Source organism: Lutzomyia longipalpis, chromosome 4 (assembly GCF_024334085.1).
Source record: "Lutzomyia longipalpis isolate SR_M1_2022 chromosome 4, ASM2433408v1".
NCBI classification, from domain to species: domain Eukaryota; kingdom Metazoa; phylum Arthropoda; class Insecta; order Diptera; family Psychodidae; genus Lutzomyia; species Lutzomyia longipalpis.
In genome coordinates, this window is record NC_074710.1 from 2,427,151 (window position 1) to 2,454,978 (window position 27,828).

The 27,828-nt window shown below is 37.8% G+C and overlaps 3 protein-coding genes and 1 long non-coding RNA gene across 5 annotated transcripts in view; 3 read left to right on the forward strand and 1 right to left on the reverse strand.

The window, feature by feature from the left end:
- LOC129795663 (LIM/homeobox protein Lhx9-like) overlaps nucleotides 1–16,134 on the forward strand; it is a 36,714-nt gene extending 20,580 nt beyond the window's left edge. The window contains exons 2-6 of the mRNA XM_055837124.1: nucleotides 2,365–2,495; nucleotides 12,154–12,502; nucleotides 12,573–12,698; nucleotides 12,761–12,902; nucleotides 13,853–16,134. Of these exons, the coding sequence (XP_055693099.1) occupies nucleotides 2,471–2,495; nucleotides 12,154–12,502; nucleotides 12,573–12,698; nucleotides 12,761–12,902; nucleotides 13,853–14,122 (912 nt within the window). The 5' untranslated portion in view covers nucleotides 2,365–2,470 and the 3' untranslated portion in view covers nucleotides 14,123–16,134. The remainder of the gene's footprint in view (nucleotides 1–2,364; nucleotides 2,496–12,153; nucleotides 12,503–12,572; nucleotides 12,699–12,760; nucleotides 12,903–13,852) is intronic.
- LOC129795447 (mediator of RNA polymerase II transcription subunit 1) overlaps nucleotides 1–27,828 on the reverse strand; it is a 1,235,552-nt gene that overhangs the window by 286,821 nt on the left and 920,903 nt on the right. The gene's annotated exons all lie outside the window — the stretch shown is intronic.
- On the forward strand, nucleotides 16,768–17,623 carry LOC129795768 (uncharacterized). The gene is made up of 3 exons (XR_008751143.1): nucleotides 16,768–16,968; nucleotides 17,167–17,318; nucleotides 17,498–17,623. It is a non-coding gene; the product is annotated as an uncharacterized LOC129795768 (long non-coding RNA).
- LOC129795439 (integrator complex subunit 1) lies at nucleotides 17,959–26,093 on the forward strand. 2 transcript variants are annotated; one of them, XM_055836715.1, is made up of 4 exons: nucleotides 17,959–18,038; nucleotides 18,105–19,601; nucleotides 20,697–23,415; nucleotides 24,188–26,093. In XM_055836715.1, the coding sequence occupies exons 2-4, from the start codon at nucleotides 18,108–18,110 to the stop codon at nucleotides 25,972–25,974; spliced, it is 6,000 nt and encodes a 1,999-aa protein (XP_055692690.1). In that variant the 5' UTR covers nucleotides 17,959–18,038; nucleotides 18,105–18,107; the 3' UTR covers nucleotides 25,975–26,093. The 2 variants fall into 2 exon arrangements, with proteins under 2 accessions (XP_055692690.1, XP_055692691.1); XM_055836716.1 differs by having other exon boundaries at nucleotides 17,963–18,038; nucleotides 24,191–26,093.

Here is a 27,828-nt window from a genome sequence, read left to right on the forward strand (position 1 = left end):
AGCACAAACTCACCAAGGGATGATATATAAGAGAAATACGGAGAGAGGTGGGTGGTAGACAATCACCCCAAGGGGGTTGGGGTGGGATAAGCAAGATGGCATTCCAATGGTTCTCAATGAAATGATTATTGCGAAATTGATATGCCAATGGAATTTTGTAATAAAATCACTTATATTGATATGTCAGATTAAATGAATAGTGGACTCATTTACAGAAATCCATTGTGGTTATGGGTGCCATCGTGAACGGGGTGGGGCAGGAGGGTTATAAGAAATTGCCTTGGAGTCATTTTGGTGCATTGATGAATGGGTACAATAGCGAATATATAACGAAATCACTAAAATGGATTTGCAATCAACCATGATGGGTTGGGGGAAAAAGACGAATTATTATCATGTTTGATAATTAATTGACATGCGGAATCACCGCCGAATAATTCAATTTGTCGGATGATTAATATTGTGACGGAGACACGCATAAATTGTCCTTGGTCGATGGGATTTTCATGGTGCACATTGGATGGAAATGGCAATTGGTATGGTTAACATACAAAATAAAATTTGTGAGGATGGGTCGACCGGGTGACTCCGAATGCGCCACTGGGCCCATGGCTCTGGGCTTATTTACTTATGTTTATTGACTACACCAAACTCTGCCGCAGAGCTGTTTAATTAACAACAACACCATAAGCGTTTTAATGCACTCCCTATGTAGCAATATTAACTACATACACACATAAGCATCCTCACTGAGAGACGTATGGATGTGCTATTTTATGCATGTGATCCCTATCCCACTCAAACTCCCCCATCTCCCACACCAGACACACCACCCATATCATTCAATCCACTCACTTTTATGTACATTTCAGGGCATATAATGTGCGCATAATGTGCGGTGGGAGGGGAGATTTGACATTTAACCCCACGAAAAAGGATTGAAATTTAAATCTGAAATATACAAAACAATTTTGCACAAATCAATTTTCCAGATGCAAATTTTGACACGGTGAAAATGGACATTGAGATGGAGGATAATGAATCATATTTCACAGAAATTAAATTCAATTAATTACTACACCACCGTAGCCTCCACATATCCCTCTACTTAATAAATATTCACAATTTACAAATTAATTAATAAAAACAATAATTAGACGAATAAGGAAAAAAAATTATAAAATATTTCCCAATATGTGTCAGCCGGGAAAATAATCATATTTAATTACAGTAGGTGTATATAAATAAGAATTATCTACCTTAAGGCGTTCAGTGGGCCAAATTATGTTAAGCAATTAACTAATTTTTAATTGCCACCAAAGGGTTAACTGGTTCTTTGTTACTCTTAAGAGTAGTATTTACTACTCAACTCAACTTAACACAGATTTAAAAAGAAAATTTTAGAAATTTTCACATATTATAATTTCAATGTTGTCCAGAAAAGTAAATTTTTAACTAAAATTCTTGCAATTTTGCCCAAGATATTCTAAACTCTCTATTTAACCGAAAATAAAAAAAAGTTTTGTTATTTTTATGTAATTTAAGTCAATTAAAATTTTTTTCCGAGTGTATTAAATACAGGGTAGCCAAGAAATTAGGGCATAATTTTAGCAGCTAATAATTTTTGATTGGATTGAGATATCTGAAAATTTCTTCCATCAAAAGATGTGTAAACTCAAAGTTTTTTTTCTTTTATTAATTCAAGTCGATATCTTTAAAAATAAATGTAGCCATTACAGCAAAAAGAATTTAAAAAAAAGTGTTTTCTCTACGACAAATATATTGGTTTTCATCGGAAAAATTTTAAATTGACTTTAAGTGCCTCAAAATAACAAAACATTTTTATTTTCGGTTAAATGAAAAGATTTAGAACATCTTGGGAGTTTGGAGAAGTTTGGTTAAAAATTTAGTTCTCTGGACGACTCTAAAATTAGATTTAAATAGTGAAAATTAAAAAAATAAATTCTGGACACACCGGCTTAAGCTTTTTTAATAGAAATTTTCTTTTTATTATATACTTGACCCCAACTTGACCTAAAACACAACGTCAAAATTTAATCCTCAACACCCAATTAGGGAATAAACTTGAATTCGTATTTTGCAAAACCAACTCTTAAATGCACACCCCAATTGCCACACTCTTTGCATCCCTTCCATCCCCTCAGAAACCCAAAAAACAAAACCTTTTTGACTACTCTTGCGGAAAATGGACATTAAACTTCCATCCCCTGTGTTACCTCTAAAGGGTTGTGGGAGTTGCGGTGTATACGAGGGAAAAAAGTTTGCCAATTAAGGATTTTCCGCACACAAATCTATTGAGATTTATGAGCTTCATTTTTTTTCTTTTTATTTCTGTATTTTCAGCACCAAACTGGGCACGCATGGGACGCAAAAGCAACGTGGTGACGGAGTTCACGCACCTCTTGTGAAGAATTTCGGCCTCGAAGATGTCAAGCATCTCCTCACGGGCATGCACACATCAGAAAGTGTAACAGGTAGATAAACAATATTTTCTTTTAAAGGTTGGATTTTACAGAAATTTGATGTAATTTAGCATAAAAAATTCTTTTAAGGCTCCAACAGATGGACGAGAAATTCCTCGTGCGGTGCGGCGCGGCGAGGTTTTCGTGGCCCATCGTCGCTTCGGATTGGCCGAAAAACGTTCTCGCACGGTGCGGTGAGAGTGTGTGAGCCATCTCTCGCTTCTGATTGGCCAAAAACCTCGCCGCGCCGCACCGCACGAGAAATTTCTCGTCCATCTGTTGGAGCCTTTAAAATTAAAATTCGTTATGAGTTTATGGATCTTTTAGAATAAAATAATTTTACTAAAGAATTGGAAATTTCAAGGATTTCTTAGTCACTGAATACGTCCCAATATCCGTTAATTTAAACAAAGCATCACTCACCACGTTTTTCCCGCCAAAGAACATTTCGTTAATGCAATTGAATTAGTAACTAATCAATTTTAGCATTTTTTCCGGCATTAGAATCCCTGCAAGATCAGCAGGTTCCGTGCCGCTCGACTTGTGATTAATGTGAAATTTCTCCTGATGGGGGAGGATTAAATCCCAACGGGAGGGGGTGGCATGAGTGCTTTTATATATATTGGTAGATGACTGAAGTCATGGTGGGAAACGTTCGACCACCACAATCTCTGTCATTTGGCCGCTTTTAGCGATGGTGGATGATGGAAAAGAAAAACGTGCGGAGCCCTATAGGGGGTTGCACACAGGCATGGGGCGAGAGGGATGGGGATATGGATGGTGTAGGAATTCTTTGTGCGCGAGAATTTATCTCGAAATTAAATTCATCATCTACAATTTTAATTAAGTGAGTGGAATTATATACCCAGGCAGTTGCTGCTTTCACATAAGCACCATAGTGGTGTATGAATGGTGTTGTATATTCTTGGTGCCTTTATAACAATCAAGACAATGGTCTCTCCGAAACAGAAATACACCATAGAGATGAAAACACTCGGGATTAGGAGAATGCCGTAGGGGGTTGGGCGGAGGGAGGGGGCGGTAGCGTATACGGAGGTTGGGGGTTACTCTTCATATCCGGCTAAGGAGATGCCTGGAAGAGGCTTGTATTTAATTAGTTATGTGAGGAATTCATTTATCTAATTGTGTCTATGATGAGTACCTACGGGGGTGGTGCAACTACATACATAGTTCATCGGGGGTACGAGCCTCTAAGTACATAGAATATATACTAGTAGTACTCACAGTATGAAGTTCCATTCAAGGAAATGCCACAAGAAAGAACGCATTTCAAAAAGAAAATGCAGAAAATGCCCTATTACTGCTTTCTAGATATATTTTCGCATCACAGCGTAGTGAAATTGAATTGAAGTTAATTAAATGTAGTACTAGCACAGCTAGTGATGAAGAAAAACTTTGAAAAATTAACCTCAATAATTTATTTTATTTTATTACTTTATTTTTTTTTTGTTCAGAATAGTATAATGTTTGACTGAAAACAGTTCAAAAGCTAAAGAAAATGTTATTTTTAAGGAAAATATTACTATTCCAACAATTTGGACAAGTTTTTTCGCCATTGGGTATTTTATTACATGAATTTATTACACCCCAGCTGGCTGATATTTAGTTAAAAGGCTTCACTCAAATTCAAAAGCTTTTAAAAATCTTACTTTTAATAATTGATTAAAGAATTAAGAATTACAATTGCAAAAATTCTGCCAATTCTTTGCCATTTCATAGGGCATTTTATTACACGCATTTATTACACCCCGGCTGACTGATAAGTCACGAAAAACACCCACTCTTATACAAAAATTTAAATGGAAATCATAATTTTAATAAAAATTTACAATTGTAAAAATTTTGGCAACTCTTTCGATCATGTTTTAAAAAATCTGCATAATTTTTCTCAATTTTTCATCATTTCATGATATTATTACACGTATTTATTACACCCCAGCTGGTTTTAAAAAGATTAAAAGACTCCACTCGGGTTTAAAGATTTTTTTTAATCTTGCTTTTAAGAGAAAAATGTAATTGAAAAATATTTGTTAAACTTTTTCGCCAATGAGTATTTTACTACGGGCATTTCTTACACCCCGGCTGACTGACAAGTCACTTATTGCCACCACTTCGTTCGTACTGAATAACACGAATAACATAATTCTAACTTAAGGGAAATTCACAACGAAAATAAATAAAAATGCTTTTAAAATCTTTAAGAGTCCTTAAATAGAATTCATTGTAGTTTTTTTTTGTCTTACAAGCATCGTGTAAAGAAACATTCATTAAAGTTTTTTTATAATTCAAATGAATGTTTCTCCAAAAAAGAAAACGGAAAAATTTTTTTTGACGATATCTTAATTTTTTTTTACCTTCTCTACAAAGAAAATCACAGCTAAGGTTAAAATTAATTGATATTTTTTAAAGACTCTCACGATGACCCCACCAAGACTATTCAGTATAAGACGACATACATGCGGCAGAGTGAAGAAAAAGTATATGTTATATACGAAAAGTTACTTTATTCGCCAGTATAATTAAATTAAATTGCATTTCGTATCTGAAAGTGGAATCTTAATTAACGTAGAGTTGAGGATATTTCGTTCATTTCTAATTAACGTTTGGACTAAAAGCTCTCTCTCTCCCTCTGTGTCTCTCAGTCACCACCCAAAAAGCTCTTGCCCCAGTGGAATCCCACCACCCCCCGCCTGCCCTTCTGCAGTGTGCTTAATGCGAAGAGAGAGAGTGTATTAACTAACTACCACATTGACTACTTGTGCTCAACGACGGGGTTGCCTCGTGGGGTTGGTATGGGGGTGGCGGCTGTGGGCGTTGGGAAGGGGGTGGGTATCGGAAAAGCATGTAAAAGGATAATTAGAATTACGTTTTTATTTGATGCTCCAGCAGACTCTTCGGGCTGTGTTTGCCGTTGATGAATCGCCCCAAATTGCCAATTATTACAGTTTAGGGGGAGTTTATTTTTTATGACTCCCCCAACAGAGAGCTTGCCCCGCATGGTCGAGTTACTTCTCATCGACTAATTGTAGAGGCGGACCGGTGTTATATATTTTCTATTGTATTTAATCCCACAATTTGGCTCGTGCAGAGGAAAACCTCCAAATGGTCGAATTTGGGTGTCTTTTATTGGTGTCTGACCTCGAGGTAATTTTTTTTTACCTTTGTGTCTAGACCGGAAGTTTCTCTCAAAAAATACTTAAGTGGTGAAGAAATTGAATTTCTTAAATGTCCCCGCCATTTTGGACGCCTTTTTGACAATTGGAAGCATTGGAAAATGCTTAGATTAAGTGTCAGAAAAACCAATATGGCCGACTAAATTATAAGAGTTAACAACAGAAAAGAAAATTACTCAAGCATACCCTTTTACATAAATTCAATTTTAATTAAGAAGCTTCTTATTCAAAATTTTCTCATTGGATAACTTCACATGACTGACTTTTCTTATACAAAATTCAAAATGGAAATAAACCAAGTGAATGAAGATTATTATTTCTTATTATCCTTTCTCGTCATGACATGAAAATCATAACAATTGTGTGTATACGGTGCAGGAGAGTAGTTGAAATCTTTTGTTACAACTCTCTCAGTATTATGGTGTATTAAAATGAATTAGTTAAGTATTATATGTATGTATATATCGATAGCTTCTTCATTTTGCGAAACTTTTCCAATATAGAACAGGAAGAAACTCACCCCCCACCCCACCCCCTCACACACGTGTATGGGGGCGCAGAGAGAGAGAGAGATTTCCCGATGAATGATTTTAGTTGGATGGGTGGAAAATGAATTGAATTTAATTTTTAATAAGGTAAAGAATGTTGCATATGTGCTCGTTTTCAAATAACATTGAGTAAGATTGTAATGCGATATATTGGATGAATTTTAAATGCAAATTTCTCCATGTATCTCGTATAAGTGTACCGATAGAGCGAGAGAAAAAAAAACCAGAAGAGTGGAGGGATGGAAAGTCCATGAAAATGAAGTTAACTCCCTCAAATATTGCACTTGCCAATAAATTGACTTCGATCCATTAAGATTTACGATACAATCTTTTGCGATAATATCATAAATATTCGCCCAAGCGTGAATTTGGGAGCTCTTATACATTTTTAACGGAGCTTATATGAATATTTCCTCGGGAATTGCAAAGTTATATATGGGTTGTAGTTGAAAGTAAAAAAAAAGCGGCTAAAGGTTTGCGGGCATAGTTCCACTGAGAAGGATTTTTTTTAAATTTTTTAATGGAATAAATTAAAGCGTGACATTGTTGGGAGAGTTAAAACCCCAGTAGATGGCGTTAGTTGTCTGAAGAAATAAGAAATTTACCATAAAAATGTAAGAAGGAATATTAATAAATTAATGAAATTAAAATTTCAAATTTTATGTTAAAAAGATGGTTACAGAAAAGGCAGAATTATGTTTAAAAAAAAGAAAAGCAAAATTTTTCTCTGAAAAAATAGCGCCATCTAGCCGCGAAAAAAAGTTAGTTTAACTGAGCTTTCAAATAAACATCCACATGGGGGGTTTTATTGAACCCACTTATTGACTTTCGACATTTATATGTGGTTTCAATGTCAGTGAAAGTAGGTGAAAAGGGATGAAAGCTTTTGCAACATGTGACACAAACGGATGTCCCCCTTTTCATCCCCAATGCCCACACACACATCAGACAGACATATAAACTACAAGACAATACCATTTTGAATGTTATATGATACCAACAGACGACTTTCCCAAAAACTTTTACCCGCCCTAAATGCACAACTCCTGCCCCATCAACCGCATGATTTGGTATCCACCACTCTAAATCAACATCACACGCGTTGCTGAACGAAGGAAAAGGCCAAAAGCCCTACAAGCGCTTCCATTAAAGTGCACAGAGAAAAGCTTTTTGCCATAATAACCCCATAGACACATGAGAAGCTCATCTGCAGCAACGCAGGGGGAAGAGAGAAAGGGAGAATCCATTGATTGCCAGGCACGTTGTGTGGGTAGTTAGAATTGGGTATCCCCAGAAGTCCACCGATACATCAAATTCATCTCTCTTCACATACAGCCCCTCACATACCCCGTTTAGGAGAGTTGGGGTGTGTGTGTGAAAGCAGAAAAATAGGCCATTGATTCCTAAAATTGGTGAAGCAAATATCTCGAGGCATTATCCTCCATTACCATACCTATCGCCACTTACGACAAATACTCCACTCACCATCTAAACCCTAATAGGATTACCTTGGAGAAGAGATTTGTATTGATTGCACTCACCCAGCAACTACTAATTAGTCTAATCTATGAGAAGTATGGTGTTTCCATTCAATTAACCCTTTCATTTGTAATCAACAATTGGATTATAATACATAGTACAAAGGAGGATAGTTTTGCTCCTTAAAATGAAAAGTACTTTATGAACAAAGCATAATATGAAGGAAGTCCTTTAAACTACTCCTAAACATTACAACAATTAAAGGATATCATTAGCAAGTCATTAGTAATTGTTGGAAGTGGTGAGAAATTTATTAATTCCCCAACAAGCATGTACCTAATTAAAAGTTTTCTATTCACGTTCGTTATTTTGAGGATTTTCTCCATATTTTGTGCATAATATCCTTTTTGAAACTAACATAATGGCTCTGAACAGACAGAGGTGAATTTTGGTTGACGTCTTCGCGAGGGGATTTTTTTTTTGACACTTGAAGAATTTTTCGCGCCACCGTAACCTCTAAGCTATTTTTTTTTACAAAAATGTGAGAAATATGGAAAAAATGCATTGCAGTCCCTCAAGTGTCAAAAAATACTCCTTGAGCATTTTTTTGACACTTGGAGGAGTATTTTTAGACACTTGGCGGAGTATTTGCACCCGGGGAAAATCCTCAACCTCAATGCACATTTTATGACCAAAAAATCAGAATTGTGTAACTTTTCGCCTGGAAGATGCATTAGGAGCATAAAGGAAACCCCTTGGGGGTATTGCAATGCAGTTTTCCCCATATTTCTCTCTTTTCTTGCAAAAAAATAAATTTACTTTGAGGTTATGTTGGCGCGAAAAATCCTCCCCCATGTGTCAAAAAAATGCTCCTCACGATGACGTCAGAGCCAATAGTCTGATTTTCTAACGCCATTTTGCTTTCTTTCTTTGTAAATTGACGATCAAATTAATTACCCAACTATGGGTAAGAAAAGAAGGAACATATGAAGCTTGAAAAAGTAAATATATATCCTCGTTTAATTTACATTATACCAACAATATCCGCACTATAGTGCAATTTCATTAACACGAACATGCATCCCAGATAGGAATTTAAGTGCACCGCACCAACCACCAATTTAGAACTCAATTCATTCTCCCTTCTCAACTTTACAACCTACATTATATGTATGTATATACAAAATGAGTTTTTGGGGTGAAACCAAATAAAAGAAAAAAAAAGGATGAAATGAGAAGAAGAAAAATGCAATTTATATTTTTCTATTAAATTAAGAAAATAAACAAATGGAAATAGGGAAAACTTGAGGGCTAAATTGGTTACAAAATCTCAATCAATACGATTAGAAAGATATTTGGGTTGTACGTAGAATTTTTCATTAGATCGATTTAACCCTTTGACGTCTTGACGTGAAACATTTTATTTTCTTAAATTTTTAAGAATTGAATGATTTTTTTTCCAATTTATTACAAAATAATGAATGAAATTCACGCAATAGAAACCAAAGAAGTCGTTCTGACTGAGCAGAATAAATATCGTGATAAAAAGAACGCATGTTTCAATGTTTCTAAGTTTCATGTGGACGCAAAAGAATTAAGTTAAACGTGAAACACTATTTTTTTTTCTAGAATTTAATTGTTCTTCTAGAAGTTGGAAATGCGTTAGGTTTATCTCGATGAAGCTAAAGAAGATGTTCTGTCTGGACTAAGAATGAGAGCAATAATAAAAAAAATCAAAGAAAATATCGAATGGTGTCAATGTTTCACTTAGACGCCTAAGGGTTAATTCTTAGATCACTTCTTCTGTATGAAAATCAATTTTTTAACTTTCAACCCCTACGGCCTTGCCAGAAAGAAAAATTTCACACCGAAAAAATTTATTAAATAAATCGATCAAGAAAATCAATCATTAAAAGTAATTTGTTGATAAAACATTCTCTAATAGTTCTCAAGTTTCTAATGACAAAAAAAAACATTTAAAATCCCAAATAAATAAAATAATAATAAAGAAGATCTAAAAAAGCTAAATTGAAGCCAAAACGATGGCAGGAAAGGAGAAATACCATGAAATAGGTTAGCAGGGTAGGGGGTGGTGTGAGAAAAGGTGGCTGGGGTTGCATGGAGCGAGTTAAACATGCACTAGTCTCTGGCTGAGGGAACACAATTACCACACCGTTAAACAGTACACTTAATTAAAAGCTGCTAATACACAAATTCTACGCGCATTCAACTTATAGTCCTTCCCATACCATACATATTTACCAACATTTTATACGCCATATCCTCATTCCTGAAGCAATTTTAGTAATTTTATTGAGAAAATGTTTCAAAAAATATGTAAACCATATTGTATGAATCCACTTTGAAGGTTAATAAAATTTAATTTTGCGCTATGATAAATTAGAATTTGTTTTAATTGTTGTTTGACTAAAATTTATATTACACAAGTTGTGATAAAAATGATTAATGTGGTTTATACATTAAGTCTGACGCTCATTGCGATATCTTTATTTCTTTAAACCCATCATAAGTCAGGGAGTATTTAAGCACCCTAAAAATTAACGAACTTTAAGAGTTGATTTTTCATTTATAAAGAATAAAATGCTCAAATAGAATAATCCAACATTAGAATTACGTATTAAACACCTTTTAATTTGAATTTAATAACCGTTAATTGTGTTGTAGGGAAATTCACCAAAAACAAAATTAATTTAGACTTCTTAAATCTATTTTTTAGCTTCCTTTAAATTAGGAAAAGAATGCCAAAACTCTTTAAATTTTTTATCTAACGTAAATTAAGGATTACATCACAAACAAAAGTGAATAAACTCCTTTCTCAATCCTCCAGGAAAATTCTTTTAAATATTATTTCAAAACGCTCATTATAATGAATAAATATAGAATAAGAATCCATTTTAATTGACACAATTTAAACCCCCAAGTATCACTTTTTAATGTACTTTTCCTACCTTTTATTTCATCTTCCCTTTCGTCACATTTATAGCATTTATAGCGTACTCAATGAAAGCTTAATGATTAATTTTACCCATCACTTAATCCCAAATGAATTTTCGTGTACGCGAGAGTAAATTATTCCCTGTGTGAGAAGAAAATGCTCTCTGATGAAGAAAATACTCCACCATGAAAACTCTGTGAGATGCTATGTACTATGTATGTATGTATGTAGGAAAGTGCCCCTCGTGCAGTATGCGCGGGGGTGCATACAAGTTGAAAAAGTTTGTCTTTATGAGTCATTAGCAGTGGCATTTTTGCCTTGAGTAAGTAGCTGGTGGTGCTGTAAATAATACAGAGAGGGTAGTGAATTTTTAATTAATATCCGCAGGGGCCTAAGAAAACTATTTTAATTAATTAGACTGACTCTCCGCTCATAGTTTCAGCAGTGTCGGAGGCGAAACTGCAATAATTTCCTTCTCCTTTCCCAAACTTCTGCATCTCTCTACTGTTATATATATCGTGTTATATATATGGTGAAAAACCCACCCAAGAGCAACCCCAAAGTAGACAAACAAACACAACATTTCTGTACGAGGTAATGGAATTTGTGTGCAATAAACAACGAGATTACACCATTATTCATAATATAATATGCTGTTCATTGCATAATAATGCAATTTCTCTTCCTAAGCTAATATAATTGGAGCTTATTGAGGCTGACTTTTTTTTTCCTCCTACCACCCCCAACCCTCTTTTATTTTACATAAAACCATCTAACGCAATTTGAGGGACGCACATAGATTTGGCGCGCATCGAGAGACCTTCTTCACATCATATACCATGGCTCCTCTATGGGAGAAGAAGCGCAAAGAAGACCATCTATCAAATCCCCATCAATTCATTCTTATATCCTGTTTACTACACAATTTATTACACTTTAAATGTTGTTTGCATATGCTGAAGCAGTAAGGAGCACAAATCAATTGACGAACGACAGCTAGAGGAATCGAATATAATTCACTCGTCTCCAACCCCCGAGGGTGCAAAAAAAATCAAGGAGAGCTCTGCTGTGAGAATCACGAAAGAAAAATTCCAAATAAGGCGAATTACTTCCTATTTCGCTTACAAAGCTTCCACGAAGGATGCTACATTAACGAGATTTCTTTTAAAACATTCTTCATAAAATAGTTGCCTGCAAGGGGTGGCGCTAGTTGTTGATTTTTCACCTTGAAAAGTCAATAAAAACGATCTTCTTGGCGCTGAAAGCCTAATGATGGTTTTAAGTAAACCAAAACGTCGCTGGAAGCGTCAGGACGATCGTTTTATCAACTGCTTCAGAACAAGAAATCTCCGTTTGTAGTCGTTAAAATTACTTCAATCAACAACTAGCGCCACCTGTTGCAGGAAACTATAAGCCACTTCATAACGGCCATATTGGAAAGATGCAACAAAGACAGTTAAACTAAGGCAGCCATTTTGTAACTTTCTTTACAGATTCATGCCGTGAGGCATCAGGTGGCAATGTAGCACGTTCCCCAGCATCCCACCTACTTCTGCACCATAGCACATCCACCACTGTGACAACTGTAACCAATACCAATCACAAAGTCACCACATCCTCTGTATCGGCTACACCAAACCCAATAGGTGTAACCGGTGGTAGTCATCGTGAATGCGCTGGATGTAGTAAAGTCATCACAGAGCGCTTCCTCCTTCGTGCACTTGATCTCTTTTGGCACGAAGATTGCCTCAAGTGTGGATGCTGTGACTGTCGTCTTGGGGAAGTAGGTTCAACGCTCTACACAAAAGCTAATTTAATTCTCTGTAAGAGAGACTATCTCAGGTTTGTTGACATTTTAATGGCGTCCAAACTAACCAAAAACTATATGAAAATGAATTTCCTTTTATTGCAGACTTTTTGGGACAACAGGCTACTGTGCGGCCTGCAATAAAGTCATACCCGCCTTTGAGATGGTAATGCGAGCCAAGAGTAATGTCTACCATTTAGAATGTTTTGCATGTCAGCAGTGCAACCACAGGTTTGCTTTATACGTTTAATTTGAAAAAAAAAATCAAAATTAAATTAACGATTTTTTCGTAGGTTTTGCGTTGGTGACCGTTTCTATCTATGTGATAATAAGATACTTTGTGAATATGACTACGAGGAGAGGCTTGTTTTTGCCAATATGGCCTACAATCCAACGAGCTTGGCACACATTCGAAGGCAAGTTTGTAATTTACAGGTATGTAACTATCCGTGTCCACTCCCGTTTTGATTTAACCCTTTAGAGATCCTCCAGATCCTGTACAAGTGATCACATAATTAAGTTAAATCCATCGAATTCTCTAAAATCATTTAGTAATTGTTTGCGAAATTTACATATTTTACGCGATAAATTACACATTTATTACGGAGCAAGCAGGTTTGCATCTCTATTTTCACCACTCAAATTCACCACTTCGAGTGCGCGCCAAATTCAAATATTTTTTTATTTCATAAGTATTCCGAACAGTAATACTTATTCCATAAACTATCATCCGTTAAAAGGGACCTGATGTGCCACAATACTGGAGCCCCCTACTACACTTAACGTCCGTTTATTTAAATTTAAATTTGCATCACAAAGTGGCAGTTCTTTCTCATCTCAATATATTAATAAAATAATATAGCAGAGCAGTTCGAATGCTCCACAAAGAGTCAGAATGAGGTGTGGGGAGTAAATAGGAGTTGATGGAGAATGTATTGATGTGATTAAAAGTCGAGATTGCAATGCAGCCGTTTCGATATTAGCATAACCAATCACGATTTACGCCACAATAGCATAATAACGCGTTTATATTGCTACACCCCTTCGTCAATGGGGTGGTATTGGTTTGGGTGGGGTAGTGGGTTCGGTATATAGCGTGAAAAAGGAACTCTATATGGGCACTTTTGTCCGCCGCACCAATACAACAGTGTTGCAAAAGAGTGGGTGGCATGTATATCATGCTAAACAATCCTTATATTGTGCACCCAATCAAAGTTAATTACAATGTTCCGTATTGGAAGGTAAAACCTACCCCCTCGTTAATTCCATCTCAACCCCTTCCCACGTATTTAGTACAAAGAAAAATCTCATTTTGTAATCTATTTCGTCATCCCTTGAATTGAAAGCTTACAGCGTTTTCTCCATTTTTCTTTTTTTTTTTGCAGTCTACCGGAGACAGTATAGGCAATTGTGGGAATCAACCGGGTAACATGGTTACACCACCCTTGACCACACCATCCATGGAGCCAGGTGTACCAGCAATGGCGAGTAGTTCGGGAGCACCAGCACGTGGGCCGTGCTTTGGGGATAAGCTACAGTTGCCAGCACCAGCGGCTGCAGCTACGAGCAACATGGGTCCACCGCGTGATGATGGCTCCAGTGGCTATGGAAGTCCAGATTCGGAGACGTTTGAGTCACCGCAGACGTCACAATGACGGCGTTTATGAATTTAAGGCAAAACGGGAGCTCCACGAGAGCCTCCCACGTAGCTACCCAGAGAGCGCCCATCATTACTTAAGTGCTAAAATACGCAGATAAAGGAAAAATTCATGGTGTATCTGTAATGTGTGGTATGGATGTTTTGGGACCAATTTACTGGTCTAACACTCTCCTCCGCAATGTTATTCAGAATTCTTTAAATGTAGAATAATTGCCCCGCAAAAAAGTTTTAAAAAAAATGGCAACAATGTGATTTTCAAGATTTTCCAAGTCGAATTTTTGTGTTTAACTGTTGGAAAATTCAATAATTGAAATTAAAAAAAAATTCGTCAAAACATTTCGTTCTTATAATTAAATAAATTATAAATATAATTATTAATAAGTTCTGTTTTATTCTAATTAATTGATGATGCTTCATTTAACCCTTTTGTATCCGCAAGAAACATTGAAGGATTTGTTATTTTCAAATACGAAATATATTTTTGGAATTCAAAGGAAAGTTTTTGATTTAAAATTTTTAGAAAAATAACTTAAATCAATTTAACCTTTTCACGTCCATTGAGTTATCCGCTGATGCAAGAGTGAAACATTTTTTTTTATCGAACGTAAATTAGATTTAATTTAAATGAATTAAACTAGTAAATTAATTTTTCTATGTATGACTCAAAACACGCGAAAGAGGTAACTGACTGAGAAAAAAAACCGTATGTTTCAATGATTTTGTGTTTCACAAGGACGCGAAAGGATTTAATTTTTTGTTAATCCTAAAAAATAAAATGTTTCATGTTTCAATCAATGACTCAATGGTCACGAAAGAGTTAATCCTTCAAACGTGAAACATTTTATTTAATTTAATTTTAATTTAATTCATTGTTTTCAAGAAATCTAAATACATTAAGTTTACGTCGAAGAAGTAAAAGAATACGTTTTGATTGATAAATTCCCCATAAAAGCTTCTAGAGAAAAGAAATCGTAATAAAAAATCTGCATGTTTCTCGTAGACGTCAAGGGGTTAACGAAACAAAGAAAAAACAAAAAGATTTCTTTATTTTTTGACTTATTTAATTAATTCTTTTATACGAAATAAAAATGAATATAACCTAAACAATAAAAAATTGTCACATTGTGCCATTTTATCAATGAATAAACCAAAAACCCAGAGAGAAAAAAATGAAGCTATAAAAAGAGATTAATTCAAAGCAGAAAAGAATTAATTTACTTTATAGCAGCACAACTTAAAGTCTTATTTGTATTACAATGAGATTGCACGTAAATTCCCTTCAAAAGCTCACAAAAAAAGCAACGTATATCCATCCCAAAGTTCCCCAAAGCATTGCGATGAAAAAGATCATTTTTGTAAATTCAAGAAAATCCTCGATAAATAAATTTAAAGAAAAAAAGGTTTGAAATCCACCGCGAGTCACAACGTTGGGACAACGAATGGTTGATTTTCCCTCGCAAAGAAAAACTCGTCACACGTTCCTAAATTGCATAGATTTGTGTATATAATAATAAAAAAAAAATATAGTTTCAATATTTTTAGCAACATTAATTGCATCCTCGTTACCCCTTTCAAGAAAAAATTGTTTTGTGTTACAAAAGACTGCAAAATGTGTGAATGAATGGTTATTATAAAATTCTATTGGTATAAAAAAAAACCCTGTATACGAATGTAAAATGTACATTATGAAAAGAAGAAAAAATCCTCATTTCTTTCCCTTTTGCAGCATTTCTTTTAGAAAAAAAAATCTCATTTTGAAAAATGAAAAGAAATTAAATTTAAAACTGTGATTGTAACTAAAAATAAAATTAAATAAAAAAATGAATGATTGAGGTAAGAAGAAAAGATAATTCTTGTTAATCTTCTTTAAAAATGAACTAAATGTAAATATATTCTCTGTAATAATATAATAATTGATAAATAACCGAATAAAATGGAGAAAAAAATATAAATTTTAAGTTCCAAATAAAAAGAAACCATCAAGGCCATCAAGGGACATTTTCATTCAAAGAATGCGTTCTATTTGTTCTGAAGGGTTAAAGGTAAAATACTGCTAAAGGAGACTTCTAATATTCCACTTAACTTCTCATATTTGCTTAACCCTTCAAGATTCTTTGGGTCCGACTTTGACTCAGTTGTGAAATATTTTATTTTATGCATTGAAATTACGTAAATTAGATCAAAGAAAACGTTCTAAGGGAGGTAAGGGAGAAATATTCCTTAAAATCATCCATAGAATAAAATTCGTGATAAGAAAACCGCATGTTTCAATGTTTTCATGTTTCATAGCAAAAAAGGTTTAAAAATGCAAACAGTGACGTCACTGAAACGAGAATAAAATTTGTTTCTACAAAAATTACCTCAAACTCAACGGTCATCAAGCTCCATGGGGCTAATAAGTGGAATCTTAAAAAAAAATACTTTAAAAAACTTTTATTTGATTTTTAAACTTTAACGAAATATAGAAACTATTGTCTATCCGAAATGTTAATTTATTCTTCTTTTAATTTTAGTTTTGATTATGCCGCGCAAAAGGTAGGTAGCTAAAACAGTGTCACGATTGTGATTGGTTGCCACTAGATGGTTAAAAGCCATTTTAGCACCGAATTTCTTCTTTTTCTTCCTTATTTTATCTGTCAATTTCTTTTCATTTCCAACCTTTCCGCGTTTCAGAGGGAAGCTCCTCTTCTCAAAATTTATTTTTCAATTTTCTCAAAGAAAAACTCTTTAATACAAATTAATTTGTGGAAAATGCATCCCCAACTATTTAACTTCGTGAAAAACCTTAAAGAAGTTGAAAATATTCTTTACATTTTCAGCAGTAAGGAGTTTTCTTCTGAGGTAAGTTTTACTTGGAATATTTTAGAATTTTCTTTTGAGAATAATTCATAAGAATGATGAAAAAAACTCTGGCTTTCATGATTAAAACTTGATTACAATCTTCATGCACTACCAACTGATTTAATTCCAAAATAATATGTTTTTTTCTGTTATTTATGCTGTATATAACCTAACCAGACCACGTGGGTTTTATTGCAGGTTGATGATTCCGGGAGTTGAGGGCTTCCTGGAATATCAATGGAACCATCTGAACTAGCAAGATCTTTGTGCTGATCAGGAGAACTTAAGGATAAAGCTCAGAAGCACGATCTTGTATTTACAGCCGTGGGAGAATCTTAAGATTCCGGAAGGTTTGTAGAAGAATTTTATTTTTATTTTTCCCTAGAATTTTCTATGATGATAGTTTGGACCTATGAGATAAAATCAGTGATTCCCATTTGATTTGTTCAAATCTGAATTAAAAGAAAAGCTCAAAATATTTAATTTCCATTAGATTTTCTTCTAAATTCTCAATTTCTTTATATTTCAGGCATTTCTGCTATTCCGGACGCAAAGACATGAAGGGGTAGATAACTACACTTTTGGAGTTCCTTAATTTTTATTCACTAAAATTTTCTAAAATTTTCTTTAAATAAAATTGAAGATAAGAAATTTATTTCGTTTTTTTTTAACCCTTGGAGGATTTTGCTGGCCAAAGTGGCCAATTTGACTTTTTTCAATCGCCCCAGAATTGGAATTTATTTAATATTTCGTGATAATTTTTACATAATGTTCATAGGGAAGCTCATTTACTTCAAGCAAAAGCTATAAAACTTTTTTTTTAATTCATCAATATCTTCTAAAATCAATTTCTAAGTATTATTTTACTCATCGAAAAATATTATATAAAAGTTTTTGGCAAAATAAAGAAAAAGGGAATTTCTTATGAATTTATATTTGCAGAAAAAATGTTTAAAGGGTAAGAAGAATTTTCCATGGAGAATGTCGCAAGACCAATTTTTTTAATGGGCACTGACGTCCGGCTACTGAAAACTTGTTTTTAGCTGATTTTTAATAATTTTTATGCTTTGGTGAGTTTTTTCTGTTAAAATTCGCAGTGAATTAGGTAAATAAGTAGATAATCTTGCTAATTTTAGATAATGGAAAGAAACAAAATGATTGGAAGTGGACGAAATAAGAGCAAATGTGCCCTCCCACCGCATAGCAATGAATTATTTGCATTGGGAAAAGCATCCTCGTCGACGGGAGCAAAGCCCCTGGACCGGAAGAGGGAACTCCCGAGTGCATCGAGCTCCACGTCGGGGTCGCTGTCGAAGAAGGGGCGCCTCAGTGTGGGGAAGACAGTTGAGAAGCCATCGAGTGAATTGGATGTTTGGGAGCAATCGATAGTTGAATGCGAGCCCGTGGAATTGGTGGCATCGGTGTTTGCGGCGATTGATCTGCAGGACAGCGATACCCTCATAGGGCTTCTGTGTGGGGCTATCAAACTCATGGCCACCACACGGCATCAGCCGGACAACATTTTGCTGCTGTCTCTGCTGTACCTGTCCAAACTCCGGCCAAATCTCTTTGCCAACGACATCGTCACATCGGCCCTTGTGGGTGTGCTGAAGCAGCATCAGATGCAACAGCAGCAGCTCCAGAGTCAAGGTCCGAGCTTCCTCGAACGCTCCCGCACGAATACCATTGTCCAGGTGATGGTGACAAATCTCCTCATGCGAGGATACCACGACAAGGCGCAATGGCCTGATAGTTTCATCCACCTCTTCATGGAGGATGCAATAAATGAGCGCATCTGGGTGGACAATGATGACTGCCAGTGCTTTGTTGAGAATATCTGTGCACAATTTGGCACCAAAGTCCCCCCGAAGAATATTCTCACGTCCGAAATCACAACACTTGCTGCCGCTTCCGGAAGTTCCGCCGGGGCAAAGGACACCGTGACAATTGACGAAGAATCCTCGGAATCAATGCAGAGTAATGACATGAAATCCGGCTCTGATAGCCTCCACGATGTTGTGCGGAAGCCACGATTCCCCCACATTGCGGGAACAATTGAGAAACTTGTCGTGGATATGGTCAAAGAGACCCTCAATCGTCGTACATCCCCTGAATCATCCACAAAGAACTTCCTGCGCTTTCTCTCGTCAGTCTGTGGCATTCCTGAGGTTCGTGCTCAGGCTATTTCCCGCTTAGAGTTGTGGATACACAGTGGGAAGCTCCTGAAGCCCGCACAGGAACTCCTGGCTTACATTTGCTTCAATATTAACGGGAAAATTGCGCGCGATCACGAAGTCCTCACGAATCTCGTGAAAATTCGCCTCAAAACAAAGCAAAGTATCAATGTTTCCCTCCTCTGTATCCGGGAAATTGTCAAGCAGCAACCGGATCTTCTGCCCATTCTCCTCAAGCTTGTGGTGCAGAATGAATTGTCAAATGCCCGAAATCCCAATAATAGCGGCATGCTGGCGAGTTTATTCCAGGAACGTCCCAACGCCACGGCAAAGTGTTTAGCGGAGATCTATCAGGAATTCCTGCTGCAGCGAGAGGTGCAGCGTGAGGACTACTGCAGGACATTGAGAGTCTTCCTCAAGGAACTCGTTAAAATGCTGCGTTACGATGTGAATTTGCAGGTAAATTTTAAAGGGATTAGTTGGTATACCACAATCGTGGCCAACACCAAGTATTGGAAAAATTAACCATCTCAGATCGGGCTCAAATTTGGTATGAGCACGTTTAAGTCATCCCACATTACGAAAATGGTGGTGGAAAATTTCATTTTTTCGCATTTTCAAAATCCAAGATGGCCGCCATCCGCCATTTTTAACTAATGTCAACAACTTCCTTTATAGCTAGAGGTCTGAAACTTTAGTATGTTGTAGAGCTCTGTGAGACGTTTTCATCGATAACTCATACTTGAAAATCGGTCAATCCGTTTAGCAAATATGGCGGCCTAAAGCAAAAAGTGTTTTTTCGATATAACTCAAGAACGACTTGACCGATTTTGACCAACTCAGGTTCAAATGAAAGGTTTCAAGATGCCCTACAACTGTCTAGAACATTCCAAGTTCCAAAAATGTCCGCAAGAGGCGCTAAAATCAAAAACAAAAATTGTCTAACTTTAAGGGGCAATATCCCCTAATCCCGATCATAGATTTCCTTGAATTTTTGATATGTTGGAGCCTAACTCAATATCTTTCATCAGTCCAAAAATGAAGAAAATCTATGTCGCCATTTAGAAGATATAGCCATTTGAAATATTCTTGAATTTGAAAAATTTTAAATATCATATCTCTTGAACAAATTGTCCGATTTTGCTCAACTTGGTATCAAATTAAAGGTTTTGCAATTCTCTACAACTTTCTAGAACATCAGAAAGTTCTAGAACCATTCCTTGAGGGCAAAAAGTACAAAAAACTGTTTTGTTAAAACAAAAATCCGCCATTTTGTGTTCTAGAGATGACCTTGAAATGTATTGAAATAAATGTCAGATTATAGCTTATTTCAATACCTTTCCAAAACTAGTCACGAAATTTCTGTTGGTCTCATAGAACCAGAGATATGATCATTTTTATCAATGAAATTGCTGAATTTAACAAAAAAAAATCAACTTTGTCTACTAATCCTGCTCATAAATTAAATTACAACGCATAGATTGGCCCCTCCTCCGCGTTGTGGTATACCAACTCTTATAACTGGACGCGTTATGATTGACTTTCTTTTTCTAGGTCTTTATAAAGTCCCTGCTGACCTTCCGGGAGGAGATCAACTACCAATTGCGTCATTTTGAATTCAAAGAGCGTGTCCTGCAGCTCATTGTTGAGATTGCCTGCCTCAGCATTGTCCTGTCAGTTTCCCCGCAAATCCGTGAAGTTGTCACGGCACAGAGGAATCTCAAGGAGACCCAGTCAAATTTTAATCCTGTCCTGAGTCAATTTTATGAGTATGTGGCCTCAATTCAGCTGGATATCCTCGCGTGGATTCACGAAGTTGTCCCATTGACATTCAAGCCAACTTCCCCGGAATATCGACAGATTCTCCTGAAGATTCTCTTCCTGGACACAATGGATCAGTACACGAAGAGTGATCAATGGCCACCGGAACCCGATCGGACGTCTCTGTTGAAGCTCGTCTCGGAGATTCCTGTGCGTGAGGATGCCCTTCTGCGGATAATCTATATTGGTGTTACGAAGGAGATTCCCTTCTCCGTGCCAGACACAATGGAAATTCTGGAGCAGATTGTCAAGAGAGCGGCACAATTTAGATTTGCCACAGATTACGCCACATTGCGCGTGAATAAGTTGGAGATTATTGATTTTCTCTTCAGTATGGCTGAGTACCATCATCCGGACAACATTACCCTCCCAACGGGCTATGAACCACCAAAATTGACAATCAGCGTCCTTTTCTGGAAGGCCATTAACATCCTCCTGCTGCTCTCGGCGCACAATCCGGAGACAATTGGGGCCTTTTGCTGGGAACACTATCCCCTGATGCGTACCCTCATGGAAGTTTGTATTACAAATCAATTTGCAGAGCTGAAGAAAATTGAGGATAATGCAAAGTTGGCTGTGGCGGAAAAATCGCAAATTTTGGAATTTGAATCCCATTTAGCAGCTGCAACGTCCAAAGTTATCATCACGGAGCAGAATAGCTTGCTGCTGTCGCAATTGATGCTCATTGACCCAATGGGAGCTTCCCGGAAGCCACCAAATGTGATTGTGGATCAGCTAAAGGGGCTCAATGTTGCGTACAAGTTGGGGCATTTGCTGTGCCGTAGCCGTAAACCGGACTTCCTGCTGGATATCATTCAACGACACGGGACAACGCAGTCAATGCCCTGGCTGGCGGATTTAGTGCAGAATAGCGAAGGGGAATTCTGTCATCTACCCGTACAGTGCCTGTGTGAATTCCTCCTGTCCAATTCGCAGATTAATCTCGAGAATGTGCGTGATTGTGAGCTTGTGTCGTACCTGCAGAATTTGCTGCAGGTGAAAACGGATGATTCCCAAATTCCCCTGGAGGTTCTTGAGTACTTCCTCCGGAGGCTGTCGTCGACAAGCAAACAAAATCGCGATATGACCATTAAAGCCCTGAAGATCCTCTTGAAGATCTTTGAAGATGACGAGGGGGCACAGTACGCCCCCAAAGCCGAATCATCCGATTGGCTACTCAATCAACTGCCAAAAATCCCGAATTTTCTCTGTGCACGCCAATCAATTATTGTCTTCCTCCGGGCTGCGTGTCAAGTGGAGAATTGTCCACGTCTCATTATGCTGTACATTCAATTCATCGCCACGCACACCCTTGAGGATAGCCTGACGGAGATGATTGAGAATATTGTTGATATGTCCCAGTTGATTGTGGAACGTTCAACGGTTCTCTGCTACATTACGCCCAATGGGCAGGATACACTCACAGAGACACGCATCCAGACGCTAAATTGCCTCTTTGTGATGTTCAGCAACTACTTTAAGCACCTCAAGGAGCAAAAGCAGACAATTAGCTGGCCAGAGTATCAAGATGTCATCATGGTGCGCTTCTACGATGGCACAGAGCTTCCAATTCATCTCAACATCCTCCATGCTCTTGTAATCCTTCTCACCTTCTCAGGGATTCAGCCAATTAATATGGATGAGATTATTGAGTATTGGTTCCCACCGAATTCCTACATTCCCACGGGGTGGCAAATTGAAACTGCCGAAGCTGTGCAGATACTCCCGGATTGGCTAAAGCTCAAAATGATTCGAAGCCCGGTGGATCGTCTTGTGGATGCAGCACTGCAGAATTTAACTCCGGATCAAGTTTTACTCTTCCTGCAGAGTTTTGGTGTGCCAACGACATCCCTGTCGAAGCTGCTTGCCCTCCTCGATAGGATTGTCATTGAAAAAAGTGATTTTGTGGCATCGGCAGCCCTTCATCGCACCTACTTGGCGCAATTGATTGAAATTCAGCAGAGTCGTGGTGCAAAGAATGGCCATATTGCCGCACAGGCACTCCAAATTGGTGCTCCTGCACTGAAAAAATCCCCACAGCGTGTGAAGAAATCCCTCCCGGACATCCCAATGCTTCCCATTGACTACAGAGACACACAATTTGATCCCCTGATTAAAATCCACAAAACAACGGATATTGATGACATCTTGCGGCAGGTGATTGTTAATGGGAATCGTGGGTATGTGCGGAAGTTCCGGAAGCTGATGCAGCAACTCCTAGCTGGGGAATTGGTGGACAAAGTGTGGTACAGTGTGGGGAAGATTGCAAAGAATTTGGGGCAATTGGATGCACACAAGTGCACGTATCTCGGGGAAATCTATCGAATCCTCCTAATGGGTGCTGAAAAGACACACCGTATACCACCTGAGATGCTTCGGGAGAGTCTCCACAGGGTGCTGCAGCATCGTGAAGTGGATTCAATGCACAAGTTTAAGATGGAACACAAAGCAGGTGAGTTTATCCACTTCCCGGAATGATTTGATAGGTTCCCGGAAAGTGCCATAAGTGGCTGGAAGTTGTGAATTCATCATGCCAAATGCATCAGGAAGTTTCTAAGGAATCTTAGGAACTGCCTTTTCAATACCCGGGCGATCCTTGATGGCATCTTCAGGTTAAAATCTGGAACTTCCTAAATGGACAGATTTACATTTACATTTTTACATTTATTATTTCATCTCAAATTTACATTTGATAGAGGATCAGCAATATCGGGGATGTTTAGCTGAGGGGAAGGAGACAGATTAAGAACGATATCTGGAGACCGCGAGGGTCTCCAGCTCGGTCAAGCTCGCAGAGGCGAAGAATTGTGCCACAGTTTTGCCGGAGAGTACACCAAGTCTCCCCGCGATGTTGTTCATTATCAGGGGGGCCAGGTAGCTGAAGCCCCTCCTAGTAGCCTCGGTCCTCGGGAGTGGGACCAAGAGAAGTTCCCTCCTGCCAGGGACCCCCGCCACGAAGCAAGGTAGGCGTTCACGATGCACCATAAGTAGAGGCGGAGGAGAGGCATAATATTCCATTGCCTGAACAGCGGCTCCGAGTGCGCCCTTCCACTGGCAAGAGGAAATCAAGAATCATCCAAGTGTTGAAAGGAATATTCCTAAGATCCTTTAGAAACTTCTTGATGTATTGAGCATGATGAATGCACAACTTTCAGCCACTTTTGGCACTTTCCGGGAACATAGCAAATCGTTCCGGGAAGAAAAGCTAATATTTTTTTCTTTAGCAGATTACACCAATGTGAGCTTGAGGAATGAATTAATGGCTCAGGGGGAGGCAGATGGGAGCATAATAGGGGCACTGATTGAGAAGCTTCGTGGGGAGAAGGCACCACAAGGTGTGGGGATAAGTGATCGTACGGGGCTTGTGGTTGATTCGCTCGTTGATGTTGATTCGGAGCTAGTCTCACGGAATTTTAGCACTCAAATGGATCTTCTTTTTGCCACATCGCACCACAAATTTCGCTTTTACCTGCTGAGTTTGTTGAGTCATCAAACGAATTGGAAGACACTCGAAGATGTTCTCCGGAAGTTGTTGGAAACCTACGCAGAGGGCAATGATCCGGGAGCTGTGTTGAATTTTCTCTCAACAATCCTCAATAATCCCAAATTGTGGCAGGCACGTGACAATAAGATGCATCGGGATACGGGAGAACGTATTGTGGAGATTGAGAAGCAACAAATACACGTTCTCGTTGAGTACGTTCTCAAGGAGGCAGATACGGAGAAACTCTGCTCCCGGATTAATCTTATTTTGCAATGTATACGCCCTGAGAGTCTTCCGGAGGTGATTGATTGTCTCGTGGATGGTACACAGAGGCACCCTATGGAGATAAGGCAGCAATTCCTGCAGCAACTCTACCTCAAGGTGCCCTTTATAAAATTCCTCCGAGATGGAGATAAACGCCTCCAGGGGGTAATTGAGAAAAATCTCCAGAAATTCCCGGAATGTTCAGCAGATGGTATCACGCATTGCATCCTAACGTTCATTGCCAGCTTGTCGGGTGTGAAGGAACGTCAGGAAGTGCAGGAGAGTATTGAATTGCTAGCAAGGAAACTCGCAGCGGCACATCCAACAATTGTTCTGCGACAACTCCCTGAGATTGCGGGACTCCTAAAGGGACGTGCTGAGATGGATTCACAAATTTTCCGTGCTGAGAGTCACATGATGGTCTTCAATTACTTCTTTGGCGTTCTGGAGCTCATGCAGCCGCATATTTTTGCGCGGGAGTATCAAGAGAATCTCAATACAATCCTCACGAGTTACCTTTATGCCCTGAAGCAGCATCATGCGCACAACAAGGAATTTCTCTCACTCACATATCGCTTCACGGAATTCATTGAGACGTACTTCAATACAAGCAATGGGCAGGCATTTCGCTTCATTCAGACCCACATGAAATTCTTCCAGGAGATTGCCCAGAAGAATCGAAGTGTTCCCGGATTGGGGCAATTGCTGCAGAATGTTTCACTGCAGCAACATCAGACGCCGGTTGATGGGCAAACTGCAGCGGATGTGCACGAGAAGACACTCCAACCGGTGCTCAATCGCACCTCCTACGGAATTTCCCATCATTGGGCAGCAATCATAAATCAACGCACTGACGATGAATCCTGCATCCCAACACTAATGGAGATGAGTAATGTGATGATGAAGCCAACAACGGAAATGTCCGAAGCGTACTTTGAAAAGCTTCTCACGCTCATCTTTTCGCATCTTGTGAGTCTTCGTGACACCGGCTACATCCTCCTCATACGCTACCTACGTGCCAATCCCGGCAGTTCAACAATCAATGCTAGCGCCACAAATGCCTATTTTCGTTGCTTAACCTCAGATAATCTCGCCGTTGTGGCATCTGCACTGGATGTCCTCAGTGAGATGGTCTCATGCTTGCAGGAGTCAGCACAGGATATTCTGCAGTGTGTCTTTGCAATTGGTGTCTCATCCAAACTCAATACATTCACGTGTTTGAAGAAATCCATTGGAGTTCTCAAAATGCAACATGCCTGCTGAACAGAATGATCCAATAAGTGGAAGAATCCTGCCAGGAAGACAAAAAAGAGCGACTTGACAGGACCTCATGATGTAGCATTTTTTTTCTTAAAGAATAAATAAAGAAATTTTGAGAAAAAGTTGTTTGAAATTCGATAAAATAAAATATTTCTCATTTGGATGGGCGTATGACCCAATATGAGCCAGAGGCGTAGTCAGAAGTCTACTCAAGCTAGAAATAAAAAAAATATGATTTAGAAAATGACTTAGAAGCCTAAAATGAAGAACGAGACCCTTAGAAAGGATACTAAAAGCTTTAAAACGCCTATTGGCAATTTTTACGTGCATTTCTAACGTTTGACTTTTTTTCTCAAATCTTTGAAATTATAAGAAAAAGAATGTCTAATGGTGCTATGCAGGAAAATCATGTCAAGAAAAAATATGATCATGACATTTTTTTTTCATTCCCTCTGACTCCCACTAATATATTTCCCTATCTTTCTTATTTCTCTGACGCATGGTCACGACATTTTTTTTATGGCGCATAACATTTTTTGTGCGTCCAACATGTTCGTCCAATTTTCCTAGTATTTGGGGATATTTTTCCATGGAAAAGTGAAAATTGGATTTGCTGAAGTGTTCTCAGTGTCAGGAAAGCAGTGAAAAGAAGAAATTTATGGTTATTTAGCGGCCAATTATGTGAAAATGTGCGAAGTGAACAATCAAACATTCTGTCCCTGAGAGGGAATGACAAAAAAATGTCAAGAAAAAATCGACGTGCTCGAAGATTATGAACCATATTCCTATCTTTTAACATAGGAGTATGGTTCATAATCTTCGGGCGCGTCGAAATGTCATGATCATTTTTTCTCGATATGAGAAACGTGAATAGCACCATAATTCATTTGGTCTATTTTTTCAAATGTTTCACATAATTTTCAAATGTTGGTTATACCACAAGAATTTTTAACGTTTATCGTGATTTTTTACGCGTTTGACCTTTTCCATCACACTTTTTTCATTCCTCATTTGCGCGAAGGGGAAACCGGGGTAAAAATATCAATTTACATAAATCCTTATCTGTAGGATTCACCAAAAGTAAGAAAATTTCCTCAATAGGTCGTATATATAGTAAATTTCCTGGCCTACAACTTTGTAATATGAGTTTTAGAGCTTTTCCTGAACCCTTCTACTTCTGAATTTTTTTTTAAACTCGGCGGGTAAATGTAGTCACCAGCGGGGTAAATAAAGTCGCTGGATTTTTCGGACGTTTCCAATGATTTCCCACCTGAGAGATTGATAGTAGTTGATAGCTAAACTTCTCACCTTTTGATCCGTGACAAGGAATTTCACTTTTATACGCACTAAAACAGAGAATTTTGCGATTTTCTCAATCACGCCATTTTGCGACGGGAACCCTAATTCATGCTCATCCCAAGTTTGAACCCGACCTGACTAAAATTTAGATTTTGCTCGGTTCACAAAAGCTGTGTCTGAAAGAAACTCATAGCTGAAATGAGAGAAGACAAGACGGGGTACAAAAAAGCGCACTTTTGGCGCCTTGAGATGTCTCTTGTGCGAAGATGGGCAAATTGGCGGGATCTATTGTTGTGTGCGCGACCTTGGTGGGATCATCTTTGGCGGCGTGTATGGTCCATCATTCCCGAGATCAGTTACACATTTTTTTTTGCTTCCCAAAGAGCCCCCTCGAGCAAATTATAAAAGTAAAACTTCTACAACCTGGAAAATAATATGATTGTAGAGTAGAATGGGCCAGTTTTGGCGAGGAGATTTTTTTTAACAGAACTCACAAAAACAGCAAAAAAAATGTAAACTTTTCTATAAATTGTAGACAGAAGAGAAGAAAATAGCGCT